The sequence below is a fragment of the Triticum aestivum genome, chromosome 4B (assembly GCF_018294505.1).
Source record: "Triticum aestivum cultivar Chinese Spring chromosome 4B, IWGSC CS RefSeq v2.1, whole genome shotgun sequence".
Taxonomy (NCBI): Eukaryota; Viridiplantae; Streptophyta; class Magnoliopsida; order Poales; family Poaceae; genus Triticum; species Triticum aestivum.
This window is the reverse complement of record NC_057804.1, coordinates 645,938,825-645,956,418: the sequence shown is the minus strand read 5'-3', so window position 1 is coordinate 645,956,418 and position 17,594 is coordinate 645,938,825. Positions and strand designations below refer to the sequence as shown.

Below are 17,594 nucleotides of genomic sequence, written 5' to 3'. Positions count from 1 at the left end.
AAGTGGATCTACAGTCTTCCTAATGAAGCTTGGACGGGATTGGTGCCTGGCTGCCACAAACTGGAGAGGGAAAGAGAAGCCTAATGGAGATCTAGTACTTTATAATATGCTATGTTCATGTGTTCTCGGCGTTGCCAATGCGCCCGACACCAAAGAGTGTGTGATATTGGAGCCCCGCAGATTGGCAAGCCCCGATCTTGAAGTTCGGTGTCTCATTTTTTTTCTTTTTTTGAAAAGGGGGTCTTCCCGTCCTCTGCATCAGAATGATGCATACAGCCAACTTAATAAAATAGCAAATAGGTTCAACCAAGGTCTTAAAGTCTGAACAAAAGTAAAGAAAAACTCACATCGAGCCAATAAAAAGTAGCCATAATGCCAAAACCGGCTGGCATAAGAAAGATAGGGAAACTAATTGCCTATCCTATTACATGACCGCCATCCAAACCGGTTGAAAATATCCCGTGCTACCATCTCCCACCGGGTAGATCCAGTAACCAAACGCTCCCTGGCCTCCGTCGGAGTGAGTAGCGACCACATACGAATCTTCCTATCCTATTACATGAACGAAAGTTCGGTGTCTCATGCTTTGACCTGCCTTGGGGGTTGGTGGGCAGCGAAGAAGTGTCAAGTGGGCTTTGATTAGATTCCCGCTTCGATCTTATGTATTACCGATCTTCTTGACTGACAGTTCGGCGATAAATCAAGGGTTTGACAACTTGCCTTGTGAGGGGTGTATCCCCAACCACAACATGTTCAATGATGATAGATTCTGGCATGGACTTATGCGGCTCTTCAGAACCTTCGATATTATTTCAGTCTGTGGCTCAATGTAATTTCCGTCTTCTTTGGATTCATAACCCAAGTTATGGTGGAAAGTTGAGATGCAAAAGGTGAAGCTAGAGATGACAACTTCGAAGAATCCGAGTGTAACTTTCAGTTTTATCATGGATCTTTGTCATTCATTTGTATTCCAATTTGTTGGATTTGAGGTACTTTACATAATGAATCGGTAAATTTGGATCATTTGCTAAAAGAACAGTTCACAATTTACCAAAAAAATTAACAGCTCACGACTGCTCAAAGGGATATATATTAAATAGATATACAAACTTGTGAAATTAATATCTCTTTGAGTATTAGCAGGTCATCAGCAGTTCTACATGACATAAGAACATTTGACCGACTGATCAGCAGTTCAGTTCAGCCAACGTAACAGCATGCCTACCTACCAGGTTCGTCATGGAGTTCAATCTCAGCCTCACTCACTCACTCGTGCTATCTTAATAAATCAAAATCCCCTTATTTTCCTGATTTATCTGTCTTGGTTGTCGAGCGTTTCATATGTATCCAGCCGGGCACCCTCGATCAGAGGCAGCACGATGATTCTCTTGGCATGCCCATCTCTTCCACCGGAGGCGCGTCGACGATGGTCATCTGCACTCCATCCTCCCGCTCCGCTAGGCGGCCCCTCCTCTCCCGATGCTCCTGGCAGTTTGCGCACCAGTGCAGGCAGCAATGGACCATACAAGGGTCGCATGGCAGTTCTAGTGGAAACAAGTAGGAGGTAAAATCACTAGAATCAAAGTAGCAAATTTTGACCCAACAACTGGGGACGAGACATAACCACAGAATGTAGTGAAGGGTTTCATATTTCCACCTTGAGATGGTACTTTTTCTGGAGCTCCTGACGGAAAATGCCGGTATAGGTACCAAACAGCCACCAGCTGAACAGTAGACCTTCTCCAATAAGAAACGACGATCTTGGATCAACCCCATGGAATATTGCTGTCAGGATCGCAAGGGCGATGCCTCCTTCCACAAAGACGGCATGACAAACACACGGTGCTGTCCATGGGGTATCCTCTTTAAGAGCCGCAACATTGCGCCCGAACAACACGCATGGACAGAAGCATCCAGTTCGGCCTAACACATGAATAAATGCAGAGTTTTACAATCAGCTAGCATTCTGTGGAAACAACATGCTAGACATAGCTTCATCAAGAAGGATACATTAGTTTAAGAATGGAAGACAAAAAATAGTAGTCGAATGTTTATGTTCGACGGCTCGATGAGCCAGCTTTCGACGATTCCTTAAGCAGGATCACCATGAGACCAATATATATGAACTAACAATGTATACAGACACAGCACATGCTTACCTAATAATAGAGTATAGTCAAGTCAAAGACACTACAGCTATGGCAAATGTTAGCAGAAATAAATAGGTTTAAAGCAAGAGAGGCAACTTGACAGTGCACACCTTGTTTTCTCGATAAAGGGAACCTTTATTAACTCATAGTAGTATCAAGCGGGTACAAAGCATATTGAGTAGCCATCCGGCCTCGGCATGACTAGGATGCAACTAGTCAAAACGAACAGTCTCATAGTGTAAAGAAGACATTAAGGCAAAAGTAAAGTCATATAAGACTGAAACTTTGACTAGCTATGTAGGAGAGGGTGGAGGTTCTCTCCGACGACTATGCCACCACACATGTTGGCTAAAAAGATATATTCTATTATGCGATCCACTTATGTTCAAGATATGCATAACTGCTTACAATAGCAACAATTTGCGGGTGACACACAAGAGGCAAAAGAAAACATAAATAAACATTTAATAAGTCAAGCAAGGAATAAATATACAATCAACCAACATAAATTTATCCTGATCTGCATTGCAATACAAAATTCAAGAAACAATATATACTAATATATGGGCGAATGGTGAAGACATAGGTGAGGTGCTTAATATAACATAAGTCAGAACAATTTACTACTCAAGGTTGCTTAGGAACAATTTCAGACATTGTAAGTATAACATTTATTCCATGATTTATGAAAAATAAGCACTGTTCTTATTCCTATTATCTGCACAGATGAGAAGTTAGTGTTTCCTCACTCTCTGAGCATACAAAATTAAATGTAGTGTTAAACATAGTTAGTTCTACTCTAAACTTGTACTCCCTCCGTCCCAAAATAAGTGTCTTAACCTTAGTATAATTTTGTACTAAAGTTAGTACAAAGTTGAGACACTTATTTTGGGACGGAGTGAGTATATATATATGCTCTTAGTGGGGAATTGGGGATTCAGGACCTTGATCCAACAACATAAGTGCCGTCTTATGAAATGTTGCTCAAGCTAATTGCGGAAGAAGTTTTTAGTACCTACAGAATAGATATGCCACTATCGCCTCTGTTTTTTTTAGAACACCCTGAGAGGGACAGAGAATTCCTTCATTACATTATAGAAGAAGAGAATTGCCTGGTTAATCAGGGATAACCGGGCGAAAACCCGATACAGAGGCACGGTTAACTGAGAAAAAACGGCAAAAACCACACCCACACCATATGACTGATAAAGGGACAACCATGGAAAAAAAGCGCCCCCACGATTTATTAAGGTACAACATGCAAAAAAAACGACCACATGATTGATTAAGGCACAACGTGCAAAACCCCCCACAACCATGAATAGATCCCACCGCCCATGAAACGCCGGAATGCCACCAACGCAGAGCGAAGGCGCGGCCCCACCTCATAAGGCCACCACCGCACTGCCGCCCGAGGTCGCCACCCGGGCATCCAACCAGCAAACTCGAGACCACCATCTCGACTTCCACGACCTCCGCCAACGAGACCAATCAACACGGCAATAGCACAACCAACAGATGCAGGATGGGCCTCCAAAAGCAACGGCCCCAAGGGGGGAAACGAAAAACACTCCACCATCATCCATGTTTTAGAGCATTTCCAGCCGTTCGGCCCCCCAGGGCGCCGAAAAAGAGCGGCCTGGGGGCGAGCCGGCGCTAGTTCGGCCCCTGGGGTTCGTTTCTCTCCAGCCACGTGTCCAAGTACCTCCCCCGAAGGCGCTCCATATTCGAAATTCATCATTCCTGCTCAAAGAAACAACAAACCGGCGATCATCGCAATAGTTCGGCAATTCATAGTGCCACAGTTCGGCGATCAAATGTAGTTCGGCGTACAAAAAAGGAAGGATGCTGTTGGTGTCAAAACCGGCGGATCTCGGGTAGGGGGTCCCGATCTGTGCGTCTAGGCGGATGGTAACAGGAGACGACGGACACGATGTTTTTACCCAGGTTCAGGCCTTCTTGATGGAGGTAAAACCCTACGTCCTACTTGCTTAATATTGATGATGTGGGATACAAAAGTAGATCTACCACGAGATCAAGGAGGCTAAACCCTAGAAGCTAGCCTATGGTATGATTGTTGTTCGTCCTATGGACTACAGCCATCCGGTTTATATAGACACTGGAGAGGGCTAGGGTTACACAGAGTTGGTTAGAAAGGTAGGAGATCTACATATCCGTATCGCCAAGCTTGCCTTCCACGCCAAGGAAAGTCCCATCCGGACACGGGACGAAGTCTTCAATCTTGTATCTTCATAGTCTTGGAGTCCGGCCGATGATGATAGTTCGGCTATCCGGACACCCCCTAGTCCGGAACTCCCTCAGTAGCCCCTGAACCAGGCTTCAATGACGACGAGTCCGGCGCGCATGTTGTCTTCGGCATTGCAAGGCGGGTTCTTCCTCCGAATAATTCATAGAAGATTGTGAACACCAGGATAGTGTCCGGCTCTGCAAAATAATTTCCACATACCACCGTAGAAAGAATAATATTTACACAAGTTCAATCTGCTGACGTATTTGATGGCGTGACGTCACACCACTACCAAGCCTTTACTTAAATTGTCTTTATTGCAAGGCGGGTTTCCTTGGCACGTCTTGTCGAAGCAGAGATCGTGTTCCCCTTATTTCGGGATTCCCATCAATACGAATGTGGGTAACCCAACCGCGCCATTGATTGCGGCGCTTGGGGGATAAGCGAGTTTTATCAGGCCGGTGGGGACGCATGTTTGCGTCCACCTATATAAGGAGATAAAGATCTAACCCTTTTACCTGCGCCTTCTTCCTCCTTGGCTTATCCATCTCTGCGAACTCGAGCTCCAGCGCCCAAGTCCGCACTTCTCACCTCAACCTTCTCCAACTATGTCCGGAGCGGGAGGCAAGTGGATGGCCTCCTCCGTCACGGAGGGGCAGATCCAAAAGCTGCGCGACGCCGGATACTTGTCCAGCGACATCGCGCATCAGCTCCCCGACGAGGGAGAGCTCATCCCCACCCCCATGCCCCATGAGAGGGTAGTGTTTCTTCCCCATTTCCTCCGTGGACTGGGCTTCCCACTTCATCCCTTCGTCCGGGGGCTCATGTTCTACTACGGCCTGGATTTCCATGATCTGGCCCCGAATTTCATCCTCAACATCTCGACGTTTATCGTCGTGTGCGAGGCCTTCCTCTGCATCTAGCCCCACTTCGGCTTGTGGCTCAAGACCTTCAGTGTCAAGCCGAAGGTTGTGAAGGGCAGCCAAGCGGAGTGCGGAGGCGCCATGGTGGGCAGGATGTCCCACGTTACGTGGCTGGAAGGCACTTTCGTGGAAACCATCAAGGGGTGGCAATCGGGATGGTTCTACATCACTGAGCCGCGTGACGCCGATTGGGCGGCGGCCCCCGAATTCAGATCTGGCATCCCTACATGGCTTACCTCCTGGAAAGAGAGTGGCCTGATCTGGGGGAATTCGGAGGAGCTGACCGGACTCCAAGCCTGCATCCAGAAGCTGGTGGACAAGAAGCTCAAACTTGTCAACGTAGTCCAGGTCATGCTCATCCGCCGGATTCTCCCGTGCCAACGACGGGGTTTCAACATGTGGGAGTTCGATCCGGCGCAGCACCAGACCCTGAGCGGGCTCTTCGACACTACGTACGAAGATGTCTGGAAGGTGCTGTTCAAGGGCGCCGAAGCCCGGCTGACGAGGTAAATGATTTTGTCCTTTAAGGGACGCGTATTTTCCATAGTTTGACTCTATGCGGGATCTAAACTCCCTTTCCTTTGATAGGACTGGCTGAAGAAGGCCGCACAGGCTATCTGTACGGCCCCATTGCCAGAGGACCCAGCGGACGCCCGTTTGACGGGGTTGCTGGCTCCGGCACCCCATGTGGTGCCGGAGAAGAAGGCCAAGAAGAAGGCCACGGGGACTCGGAAGAGTTCCCATTTTCAGGTGCTATTGGATGATGAATCCGAGGCCGACTCCTCCCACCAAGGCGAGGAGGAGAAGAAAGCCTCTCCCCCAGCAGAGGGAGGGAAGAAAAGGAAGGCCTCCCCAACAAGGGAGGCCGAAGGGTCCAAGAAGGGAAAAACTCTTCCCCCGGACCGCTCCGCCAACGCCAGTGACGACGACGAGGACTGGCCTCCAAGGGCCAAGCCCCTGGCGAGATCGTAAGTATCCGGACTCCCGAATAACTTCAAGGTTTTTTCTTTTCGCCACATAATGTCTTTCTAATGCCGCATACAACCCTGCAGTCCGCCCAAGGATGATCTTCCTGTTTCGTCGAGCGGGTCCTTGGGTGCGTCGGATATGGATTCCCTTCCGACTGCCTCCACCCCCCGTGCCACGGACGACGCCGAGGTGGGGTCCCAGGAAGAGACCTACCAGGAGGAGGAGGCCCCGGAGGTGTCACAGGACAACCTCCCGGACTTTGCACCGGACTCGGCCCCGGAGGCCATAGTGGCTCCGGAGTCCGGCGGGCGACCCCTTCGTAAGAAGGGCAAGACCGCGACGCCGGTTGCCTCCGTCCAACCGGAGGTGCCGGATAATTTGCTGGAGGCGCTCAACGGTGCCTCCATCGAAGAGGAACACCACACTGTTATGAGTACGGTGATTCAGAAGGTTCAGCTCGCCAAGAGCGGGCTGACCGAAGCCTGCAGCAGCCTTCTAACAGGCTTTGAGGTAAGAATTTCAATATATGTAAAATGGTACCGCATAGACAGTAGCCCCTGATGCTCGGTTCGGTGTTCGGAAAGAAAAGCCGGACTGAGGATCTTTAGAAAGATAAACGCGGGAGTCATGAAAATATGTCAATATGGGATTGTAGGCTGTGCTGCTGACCTCCGCCGCACTGACTGCGGAGGTCAATACTTAGAAGGAAAACCTCGAGCGGTCCGAGAACAAGCTCGGCCGTGCCGAGAAGCAGCTCGAGGAAAAAGAAGGTGAGAATACCTTATGAAAAATTGTACCTTACAGAAAAGGATTTGGTTGCAAGAAAAATGACAAGGATAACTTGGGTATTGCAGGGGCCACTAACGAGGTGGCGACCCTGAAGGAGGCGGTGTCCGCGGCCGAACGCAATGCGGCCGCGGAGCGCACCGAGCGAGAGAAACAGGAGGCGCGGGTGGCGGAGGTACAGCAAGAGCTCCAGGATCTCGTGAAAAAACAGGAGAGCTTGGAGCGTGACTCGAAGACTCGAGAGTATGAGCTTCCAACGGCTCTTGAGAATGCCAAAACCGCTAAGGCCCTCCAGGAGATTGAGGCGGTGAAGAAAATAGCAGCGGGTAAGGCATTTTTTATGCAAAGTAAGCATGTGAGTGTTAATTACCTGTTGCTTACCCGAATTCGGAGCTCTCCAGGAGCGTTCGCAGATCTTCCTCGCAGCGTGGCCGATGCTGCCGCATTTTAATGGGCCGAGGAGGGGATCTTGACGGAGAAGGTCTTTTGGTCTCAGTATGCTGAGGCCGGACATCCGGTGCCCCTTAGCGACCAGCTGAAGCAGCTGGTCGAGCTCCACAAGGCGGCCGAATAGGCCATGAAGGGCCTCATAGTTTGGCTGTGGCCGAAGGAGGCCATGCCGGGGAGCTACTTCGGCCTAGTGCGGCGGCTGGTGGACGTGTGCCCGTGGGTTGAAGTCATCAAGCATTCCGCTTGTATTGAAGGTGCCCGCCGGGCCCTTGCCCGCGCAAAGGTGCACTGGGGCAAGATGGATGCCCAGAAGCTCGTGACGGACCCGCCACCAGAGGGCAAGGAGCATCGCACGCCCGAGATGTATTATAAGAGTGTGCTGAAGGGCGCCCGCACTATTGCGGGTGAGTGCTCCAAAGATATAATATTTGAGTAGACTCGCATTTTGTTATCCTGTGCGCTGAAAACTTGGTTCATATGCGCTAAGCAACGCTTGTTAATTTAAAGTATTACCTTCTGTGCGGCTGTTTATCAAATCTGAGAGATGGCAAGTCGTCGGCTTCAGCCCCCATGCCACGAGTGTTGGGGTGTTCGGGATAAACTCGAGCGCTCTTGTTCCCATTTTTGGGTCCATCTAGGGAGGTGGTCGACACAGCGAACAAGGCAACCGGACTTATAATGCTTGAACACTCTCACTTAGCCATAGAATTCTATAATTTTAAATTTTGGCGAAGCCCCTAGTCTTCGGAAGGCCGAATCTGGGGCGCTATCCACGCCTTGGCCGGACAGTATCCGGCTCCTCGCTCGAAGCAGCATAAGTCTTTAAGGACTCGCAAAAAACCTCTCGAACAACGACCGGCTCTCGCCTCATCATGACGGTCAGTTTTAGCTTTCTCCACTGAGGCGTTAACCCAGCTCAACTGGGGCGCAATCGCAGTGGTTCTCCCAGTGCTACCTTAGCCGATATAACGGAACGTAAGGTACCAAAACATGGGAGCCGGACAAACCCAACTATTGACCCAAGACATGATTCGGAGCCGATGCATATAGTGCTATAAGTTCGGGGTGCCGCACTTGTGAAAGTGTTCGGACTCATCACACCATGATTCGGGGAACATAAGCCCCTGAACTGTATTAGCCGTACCAAAGTGTACGAATGCAATATGCCGTGAATGAACATATGTATGAAAAGGAAATGCAATTATAAGCAAAAAGGTGCTGCATTGTTTTATTCAATAAGTGCTGCTACGGATGCAGCATGATACAAATAGTGCGATAAGCAAGGTATGGGACTGTTAAACATGTCCCCCTCCAGGGGTAGGCTACAGATTGGTGTATAAAAATGCTCATAACGGAGACCACCTGTATATTCGTTGTAGCCTTTATCCTTCCCTGGCTGTTGCATCGTGAGTTCGGCAGATCTGCTGCCGGACAGGGCCTCTGACAAACGGAGTCCTGTGTGTAAAAAATAAAAGGTAAAAATAAAAGAAAAAAGAACGACACACTTGAGAGCCCCTGGTGTGGTTTAGCCGCAGTCTGGGTTTATCGTGGTCGTGCCCCTCTCCCCATGCCCATGGTATCTTCAGAGCGTAATGGTGTACGCGAAGGACCTGCTTTAACGTTTCGCAGGAGCTGGGGTTGGGGCCGCACTGCTACGCGTGCTCGGAACGTGCCAGGTGGTCTTGTTGTAAGTTACTCCGGGCGCGCTTAGCTGTGTCCGGCCGCTTAAAGGCCGGACTAGAGAATTGCCTTAAGAGGCTGCATTGCACTTCTGCCGCGAGAGCCGCTGTATGTTCCTCCGTGCGGAGAGAACATTCAGTGTTTCCGTTGACCGTGATGACTCCTCGAGGGCCTGACATCTTGAGCTTGAGGTATGCGTAGTGCAGCACCGCGTTGAACTTTGCAAACGCAGTACGTCCGAGCAAGGCATGATAGCCGCTGCGGAATGGGACTATGTCGAAGATTAACTCCTCGCTTCGGAAGTTATCCGGGGATCCGAAGACCACTTCCAGTGTAATTGAGCCTGTACAATTGGCTTCTACACCTGGTATGACGCCTTGAAAGGTCATTTTGCTAGGTTTAATCCTTGAGGGGTCTATGCCCATTTTGCACACTGTATCCTGGTAAAGCAGGTTCAGGTTGCTGCCGCCGTCCATCAGGACTCTGGTTAGGTGAAATCCATCAACGATTGGGTCTAAGACCAGTGTGGCGAATCCGCCGTGATGGATGCTGGTGGGGTGGTCCCTTCGGTCAAAAGTGATCGGGCAGGAGGACCATGGATTGAACTTCGGGGCAACTGGCTCCATCGCGTAGACATCCCTGAGTGCACGCTTCCGCTCCCTTTTGGGTATGTGCGTTGCGTATATCATGTTCACCGTCCACACCTGTGGGGGGAAACCCTTCTGTCCTCTATTGTTCGGCGGTTGGGTCTCGTCCTCGTCATCGCTATGTAGCCCCTTGTCATTGTTTTCGGCAATTAACTTGCATGCCTGCTTGAATACCCAACAGTCCCTGTTGGTGTGGTTAGCTGGCTTTTCGGGGGTGCCGTGTATCTGGCACAAGCGGTCGAGTATTCGGTCCAAATTGGACGGACCCGGAGTAGTTCTTTTGAATGGCTTTTTCCGCTAACCGGGTTTAGAGCCTCTGAATCCGGCATTGACTGTCGTATCCTCAATATGATCGCCGTTAATGCGGCGTTTGTTTTTGTTGCGACGCGGCCTGTCATTTCGGTCCTTGAAGTCCGGACTGCCAGAATTTTTGCTGAGGTTGTTGCTACGTGCTAGCCAGCTGTCCTCACCCGTGCAGAAGCGGGTCATGAGTGATGTGAGGCTGCCATGGATTTCGGCTTTTCCTGTCCCAGGTGCCGGGCAAGCCACTCATCGCGGATGTTATGCTTGAAGGCCGCGAGGGCCTCCGCATGCGGACAGCCGACGATTTGGTTTTTCTTGGTTAAGAACCGTGTCCAGAATTGCCTGGCCGATTCGTCTGGCTGCTGAATTATGTGGCTTAGGTCATCAGCGTCTGGTGGTCGCACATAAGTGCCCTGGAAGTTATCGAGGAATGCGGCTTCCAGGTCCTGCCAACTCCCAATTGACTCTGCTGGCAAGCTGTTGAGCCAATGCCGGGCTGGTCCTTTAAGCTTGAGGGGGAGGTATTTGATGGCGTGAAGATCGTCACCGCGGGCCATGTGGATGTGAAGGAGATAGTCTTCAATCCAAACCGCGGGGTCTGTTGTGCCATCGTAGGATTCAATATTGACGGGTTTAAACCCTTCGGGGATTTGATGATCCATTACTTCATCTATGAAGCATAGTGGGTGTGCGGCGCCTATGTACTGGGCGATATCACGACGGAGCTCAAGGGAGCTTGGTCTATTTTGTTCGGCCCGTCCAGTCTTACTGTGTCCGGCGCGACGATTGTCGTCACGTATCGTGGGACGCCCACGCGATCCATAGATCGATCTTGATTGTCTTGCCTTATCCTCCAATATATCTCGCAAGTCCGGAGTGTTCCCCTGTGGCCGTGTGCTTTTCGAGCGATGCCGGGGTACGGGTCTGGTGAAGGGCCTAGAGGCCACTCTGTCGCGACCACGGGGTGGTCGGTCAGCCGTATTGTCTCCTGGTGATGCGGGTTCGTAAGCCTCCTCCTCTAATCGGGGGAGCAGCTTGCGTTTAGGGTAGCTTTTGGAGGGGCATTTGAGCTCATGCTCTTCGGCCGCGAGGACTTCAGTCCATCTGTCGGCTAGCAGATCCTGATCAGCTCTAAGCTGTTGCTTCTTTTTCTTGAGGCTGTTCGCCGTGGTCATAAGCCTGCGTTTAAAACGCTCTTGTTCGACGGGATCCTCAGGCACGACGAATTCGTCATCGTCGAGGCTCGCTTCGTCTCCGGAGGGAGGCGTATAATCCTCTGCCTCTTCTCCTGCTGCAACTTCATAAGGGCTGGCGTCTCCGTCCTCCTGCGCTGCATCTTGCTGGAGCGGGTTGTCTTCGGCACTGTCCGGTGTATTATTGTCTCCGGTGCCGGAGTCTTCATTCTTGCTGTGGCAGGATTTAGAGCGGCGCCGCTGACGCCGGCGCTTGGGCTGCTTTTTGGAGGGGTCATCCTCCTCTGTTCCTTCGCCATTCCCATCTTTTGGGATATCCACCATGTATATGTCATACGATGAGGTGGCTGTCCAATGCCCAGTGGGCGCTGGTTCTTGGTCGTCTCCGGCGTCATCGTCCATACCGTCGATGTCCTCAGAGTCGTAGTCTAGCATGTCGGTTAAATCATCAACAGCGGCTACCAAGTGGGTGGTGGGTGGGCTTTGAATTTCTTCGTCGTCCGCATCCCAACCGTCCTGACCGCAGTCCGACCAGGGCTCTCCTGATAACGAGAGATATTTTAGCGAACTCAAGACGCCGCCAAAAGGTGAGTGTTGAAAGACGTCCGCTGTGGTGAACTCCATGATCGCCGCCCAATCGGATTCGATCAGGGCGGGCGCGGGAGGTTCGGAGTCCGGCGAGGAGTCCGGCACCTTGGAGTCACGAGCTTTATGAGGGACAAAGTCAATGTTCGGCTCTATCGCCGTAGAGGTTGCAGCCCCCGAGGCGGTGTCTAGGCATCCGTCCTCGATCTACGGAGTTGGCTCTGAATTGAAGATCGGAGCGGTTTCGAGTACGGCCTCGAAGGTACTGTCCGGCTGCAGAGCTAAATCATGCTCGCCGCGACAGTGCGGCACGCTCGGCTGTGGCTCGAACCTATCGAGGATCAAGTCCCCGCGGATGTCAGCCGTGAAGTTTAAACTTACAAACCTGACCTGACGGCCAGGGGCATAGCTTTCGATCTGCTCCAGCTGGCCAAGCGAATTGGCCCGCAGTGCAAAGCCGCCGAATACGAAGATTTGTCCGGGGAGGAAGGTCTCTCCCTGGACTGCGTCGTTGATGATGATTGAAGAAGCCATCGAGCCTATCGGTGACGACACAGAGGAACTCTCAATGAAAGCACCAATGTCGGTGTCAAAACCGGCGGATCTCGGGTAGGGGGTCTCGATCTGTGCGTCTAGGCGGATGGTAACAGGAGACGAGGGACATGATGTTTTTACCCAGGTTCGGGCCCTCTTGATGGAGGTAAAACCCTACGTCCTGCTTGATTAATATTGATGATGTGGGTTACAAGAGTAGATCTACCACGAGATCAAGGAGGCTAAACCCTAGAAGCTAGCCTATGGTATGATTGTTGTTCGTCCTATGGACTACAACCATCCGGTTTATATAGACACCGGAGAGGGCTAGGGTTACACAGAGTCGGTTACAAAGGTAGGAGATCTACATATCCGTATCGCCAAGCTTGCCTTCCACGCCAAGGAAAGTCCCATCCGGACACGCGACGAAGTCTTCAATCTTGTATCTTCATAGTCTTGGAGTCCGGCCGATGATGATAGTTCGGCTATCAGGACACCCCCTAGTCCGGAACTCCCTCAGACACGGAAGGCATCAGGCGCTGAGCTCAACCTCCGGCGGCGGCGGCGGCGGCGTACGCGGGCTGGGAGGAGTCGGCGCGGCGGAGGCATCATCGTCGGTGGGGCTGGGCGTTGCGGAGGCATCGTCATCAGCCGCCGGGCTGGGCGGCGGCGTCGGCGTCGCCGGTATCTGGTCCAGGATGAGGCCGCGATTGGCCATGAACCACGGCTTGAGCTTCTAGTCGCTGCTCTGGAGCATGTCAGCGCCGCCCATCAAAAAGACGAGGTCGTTGTTCCTCTTCTTGGCGTCTTGAGCTTTGAGCTTCGCGGCGGCGCTGGTTCGGAGCAAGTCGAGTTTGACGGCGTTGTTCGTCATCAAAACAGCCCACCTCGCCTCGGTTTTCTCTTCTCGCTCGGCGGCCCTGGTCTTGGCGTCGGCGAGGCAATGTTCGATGGACTCTTGCACGCGCGCGGCAGCCGACTCGGCATATTTCGCCTTCTTGGCACCTTTGTTGTCGTCCGGGCGCCCTCGGCTTCCTTTGCTTCGGCTGGGCGGCGGCGGCTGTGGGATCCGTGGCGGCGCGCGGCATCACGTACTTCTTTGGTGGCATGGCCGGCGGAAGGACAGGGAGGAGGCGGGGGTTTGGCGGGAGGAATGAAGAAGAGAGGGGTGAACGCGGGAGGAAACGACGGGAAAAGGGCTTCCAGTCGCCGACAGAGCGACCCACGCCGATTTTCGCTTGTGCCGGCGCGCCCAGGCAACACCCGGTCGTTTGGGTTCGGGGCGGGATCGCCGGCTCTGGATTTTGCTCAACCCGGCGCTAAACGAGATCCTCGGGGCGCGACTGGGCCGATTTTTGGCCACCAACAATAAAAAATTGCCTTGGGACCTGTTGGGGGCGCGGCTGGAGATGCTCTTAGATTGAGCATCATACACAATTGATTTTGGACAAACACTTATTGGTCAACATTTGACCTATTGGCATAGGATAGATAGTTCTCAAGGTAGCGGGCATCGTACTCTTGGTAAACCAGGATCTATTTAAATGGGGTTCACATGCTACAGGGACTTTTTCTGCACATAGTATGTAAGTACGGCAATTTTATTTTGGTCTATCTTGTTTTGCCGGAGTGACCTCATCTTTCCAAAGAATGAAACTACACCTTCTATGTGATTCTTTCTCTTATGTACCAATTCGGTGTGGTCGTGGGCTGTCGTACAACATCCGCGACACCAAGATCAAATGGAGCTTCGCGCCAAGAGTATGTAATGACCTAGTGGAGAATTTATGTCCTGGCTTGGATCATGTGCTTCTCACAGTATTCTTTGTGGGATCATGTCCTGGTCTTGGGGTCTTCTTGGCTTCTTTACAATCTGTTGACAAGTCTCTACACTCTCAATTTTTGTGGGAACGGCGATGGTATTTTGGTCTATCTTGTTTTTTATCTGAGTGACCTCATCTTTTCAAAGTATGAAACTATATCTTTTATGTGATTGTTATGTACCAATTCGTTGTGGCCGTGGACTGCCGTACAACATTCGCGACACCAAGATCAAATGGAGCTTCGCGCCAAGGTTATGTAATGACCTAGTATTCTTAAGCTTGCTTTAGCTTTGTGGCGTGTCTCTCACCTTTTTGTCTAGGCTGTGTTTTACTTGATTGAAATAAAGGCAGTAATAAGATTAAGGCGGCATACATCAACGATGCAGAGGGCGGGGCAAGAAAAGCTTCCATTTTACAAGAAAAAAATGCAAACCAGTGCATTGGTTTTACTACAATCATTAAGCTTTGATAATAGAAAGTCAAGTATTTTCACAACAATTAAGGAGTTACACAACTTAAAAATGAGCGTTCCTCCTGTTCAAATTCCTTCAAATCGCGTTACACGGTCAAAATTTAGATGGTTATAAACTCAAATGTAGGAATTTTACTAGTCGATCTACTGAGAATCTCCATGCCTGTGACAGTATGTTGATTCAACATGAACGGAGAGAATTATTCTGAAAAACAGCATGTAGGAAAAATGCTGAAAATGAAGGAAAGGGACAATGCAGCGTCCCATCAGACCGATGGGCACATGCATGACCACATAGTTTTTGTTTTCTCCGATCAATCGAGTAGCCGAGACAACGGATCAGAGAATCGAAATGGGAAGGCAGGTTTAATTACGTACAGCTCGCGGGGTCGGCGGTGCATCCGAAGATTCCGGTGCTCCAGGGCTCGTCGGCCGGCAGCTGGTAGGATTCCGGTAGGACCTGGCCGCACTCGGCGCACCTCCTGCACCCGGGCTGTGCATCGACCAGATCAAATTATAGGCAAGAGATCAGTGGATTGAGAATCAATGAGGATGAGACGAGATGGATCGAGGAAGGAGAACGTACCCGTGGGACGTTGATGGGCTGGTTGAGCTCGCCGGGGCAGATGTCCTCGGCGGGCGCCTCCTGGTCCCGGGTGAGCTTCACGTAGCGCGGCGCCTGGCTCTCCTCCGCCATTGGTCGCTTTCCTCGCCGGCCAGGCACGATGGGCCCGAGTCCAAGGGAAGGATTGGACGATCAGATTCATGCAAAGTAGTTTTGGGCGAGACAATCCGGACCGTTCGCGTCGCACGGCTCCATCCCAGTGCGCCATTGGGCTCCGTTCGCGTCGCACGGCTCCGTCCCGATCACACGGCCAGCGGGGAGTTCATTCTGCCGTTTAAAGCGACTATCAAACCATCGGCATCCCTTCGGGCCGAGCTGTCTGGTGTTTTGTCATCCAACGCGATACTTCATCCGTCTGCTGACCGGTCTAAACGTTCGTTTTTTCTCAAATTTGAGGCAAGTTTGAGGAGGCTGTGCGGGATTTCGGACATTAGCCACGTAAAACTCTGATACCTTCATCTCACTAAAATCCCCTCCTGATCCTTTTTTCTTCCACTCCACCCTGCTCCTATTCCTTCCATCCGCACCCTCGTCGTCTGACGCCGTACCTGTACCTCCCCGGCCGTCGTTAGGCATCCTACGACATCTGTAGACCCCACCCACGCGACTGCCCGCCTTGAACTATGCAGATGTCCGCCCAAGAATCCCTCCGCAGTCAGGTACCCTTCTCACCCCTGTCGACGCCGTCCCCGCACCTAGCAGGTGCTTAGTCAAATTTCATTGAGTTTTTTTAGTTGTTTTACAGAGAAGCACCATGGCGGGGCACTCGGTGTTTGTTGTGCAATGTGTGGTTGGCCGCTTATGAGACAAGGGCATGTCCTTTTGGCAAAGCTTGCATGCTTCGTTTCATGAGCGAAAGAACTTCGCATCTTACGACATGCACGCCATCCATGCACGCATTGTGAAGTCACTAACGCATCGGCGGTACACCATCTGCAACTCCATCATGAACTTTTGCCGTGCGCCATTGGGCTCGTAGACCATGCAGATCATAAATGTTGCTTCCTGTTACTCTACATGTTGATTAATTCGTTCATTCACTCAATGTTGCTACACACGCTGTATAGCCTACACGCGATGCCATGATGTACTAGAGGACCGAGGGCAGTCCATTCGCGCACATACATTGTTGGATGAAATTCAAGGAGCAATTTGCGTCGGACGGCATGTGTCGGTTCTGGCTCTAGTATCGTTGAATTTGGAATAGATGACTTCAAAAACTTGTTATCTTGTTGAATTTGAACTATTATTTATTCAAGATATTTTCATGGATGAATTGTGCTATTTTCTATAGTTACTTTGAGTGTTGTGGACTTGGTTTAGTTAAATGGACGAAATATTGTCCTTTTATGTAAATTATGTCCAAACTTTGTTGAATTCCGTCATGTTTGATGAAATTTGTCTGGTTGGTTGAAATTTCGCTTGGAATGTGTGCATCAATGGTTGGATGGCCAGCTCCTGCATCAATGTCCGCAAACTGGTCCACACCGGTCCACGGATTGATACAGTGTCCGACTTGAGGTCAGCATTGGAGATGCCTTTAGCACCCCAGAATTTTGCGGGTTCTTTTTTGCCGTAGAGGCAAGGTTTTGTTTCAACTTTTTTTTGAATGGGGCTAAGATCATATAAAGTATTATAGGTTCTTATTGTAAATACACATTTATAGAAAAATAACATTACATTATAATCTTCGGGTGTTGAAGTCGTCTTTCTCCTGTATCCTTGGGTGACGCGTTCTGAGCGTAGCTTGGTGCTGCCTCTGGGCCTCCGCATCCGCGGAGAAAACTTGTTAATCCAAGAAGCTTGTAGAAGCAGCAGCCGGAAACACTACAAAAAAATACACTTCCGTGATGATACGTGTTTGTTATAGTAGGTCACGTTTTCTGTCATGCATGTACATCCATGACAATTTTATGACAGAATCAAGATAGTCATACCTGTGCTGCCGTAGAAGTGTTCCATGACATTACCAAAATTATCATCACGAAAGTGTCCACTTTCTTGATGATAAATCGCGCGTCATGGAAGTGTTTTCGTCAAGGGTGACCGACACGTGGCATCCACCGTAACAGGTCGCCGTTAAGCTCTCGGGTCCGGTTTTTGAATCCGATAACCCGCTAACAGCCACGACCAATGGGGATTTTCCACGTGTAAATTTCTCATTGGCCAGAGGAACCACGTGTCGGCTCACCGTTGGGACAGATGT

The 17,594-nt window shown here is 50.6% G+C and overlaps 1 protein-coding gene across 1 annotated transcript; it reads right to left on the bottom strand.

Moving 5' to 3' along the window:
- Positions 1 to 1,165: 1,165 nt before the first annotated feature.
- On the bottom strand, positions 1,166 to 15,643 carry LOC123089581 (cell number regulator 6-like). Its single transcript, XM_044511222.1, has 4 exons — positions 15,350 to 15,643; positions 15,142 to 15,256; positions 1,658 to 1,923; positions 1,166 to 1,544 (listed from the first exon to the last, which is right to left on the bottom strand). The coding sequence occupies exons 1-4, from the start codon at positions 15,458 to 15,460 to the stop codon at positions 1,458 to 1,460; spliced, it is 579 nt and encodes a 192-aa protein (XP_044367157.1). The 5' UTR covers positions 15,461 to 15,643; the 3' UTR covers positions 1,166 to 1,457.
- Between the last annotated feature and the right edge of the window lie 1,951 nt (positions 15,644 to 17,594).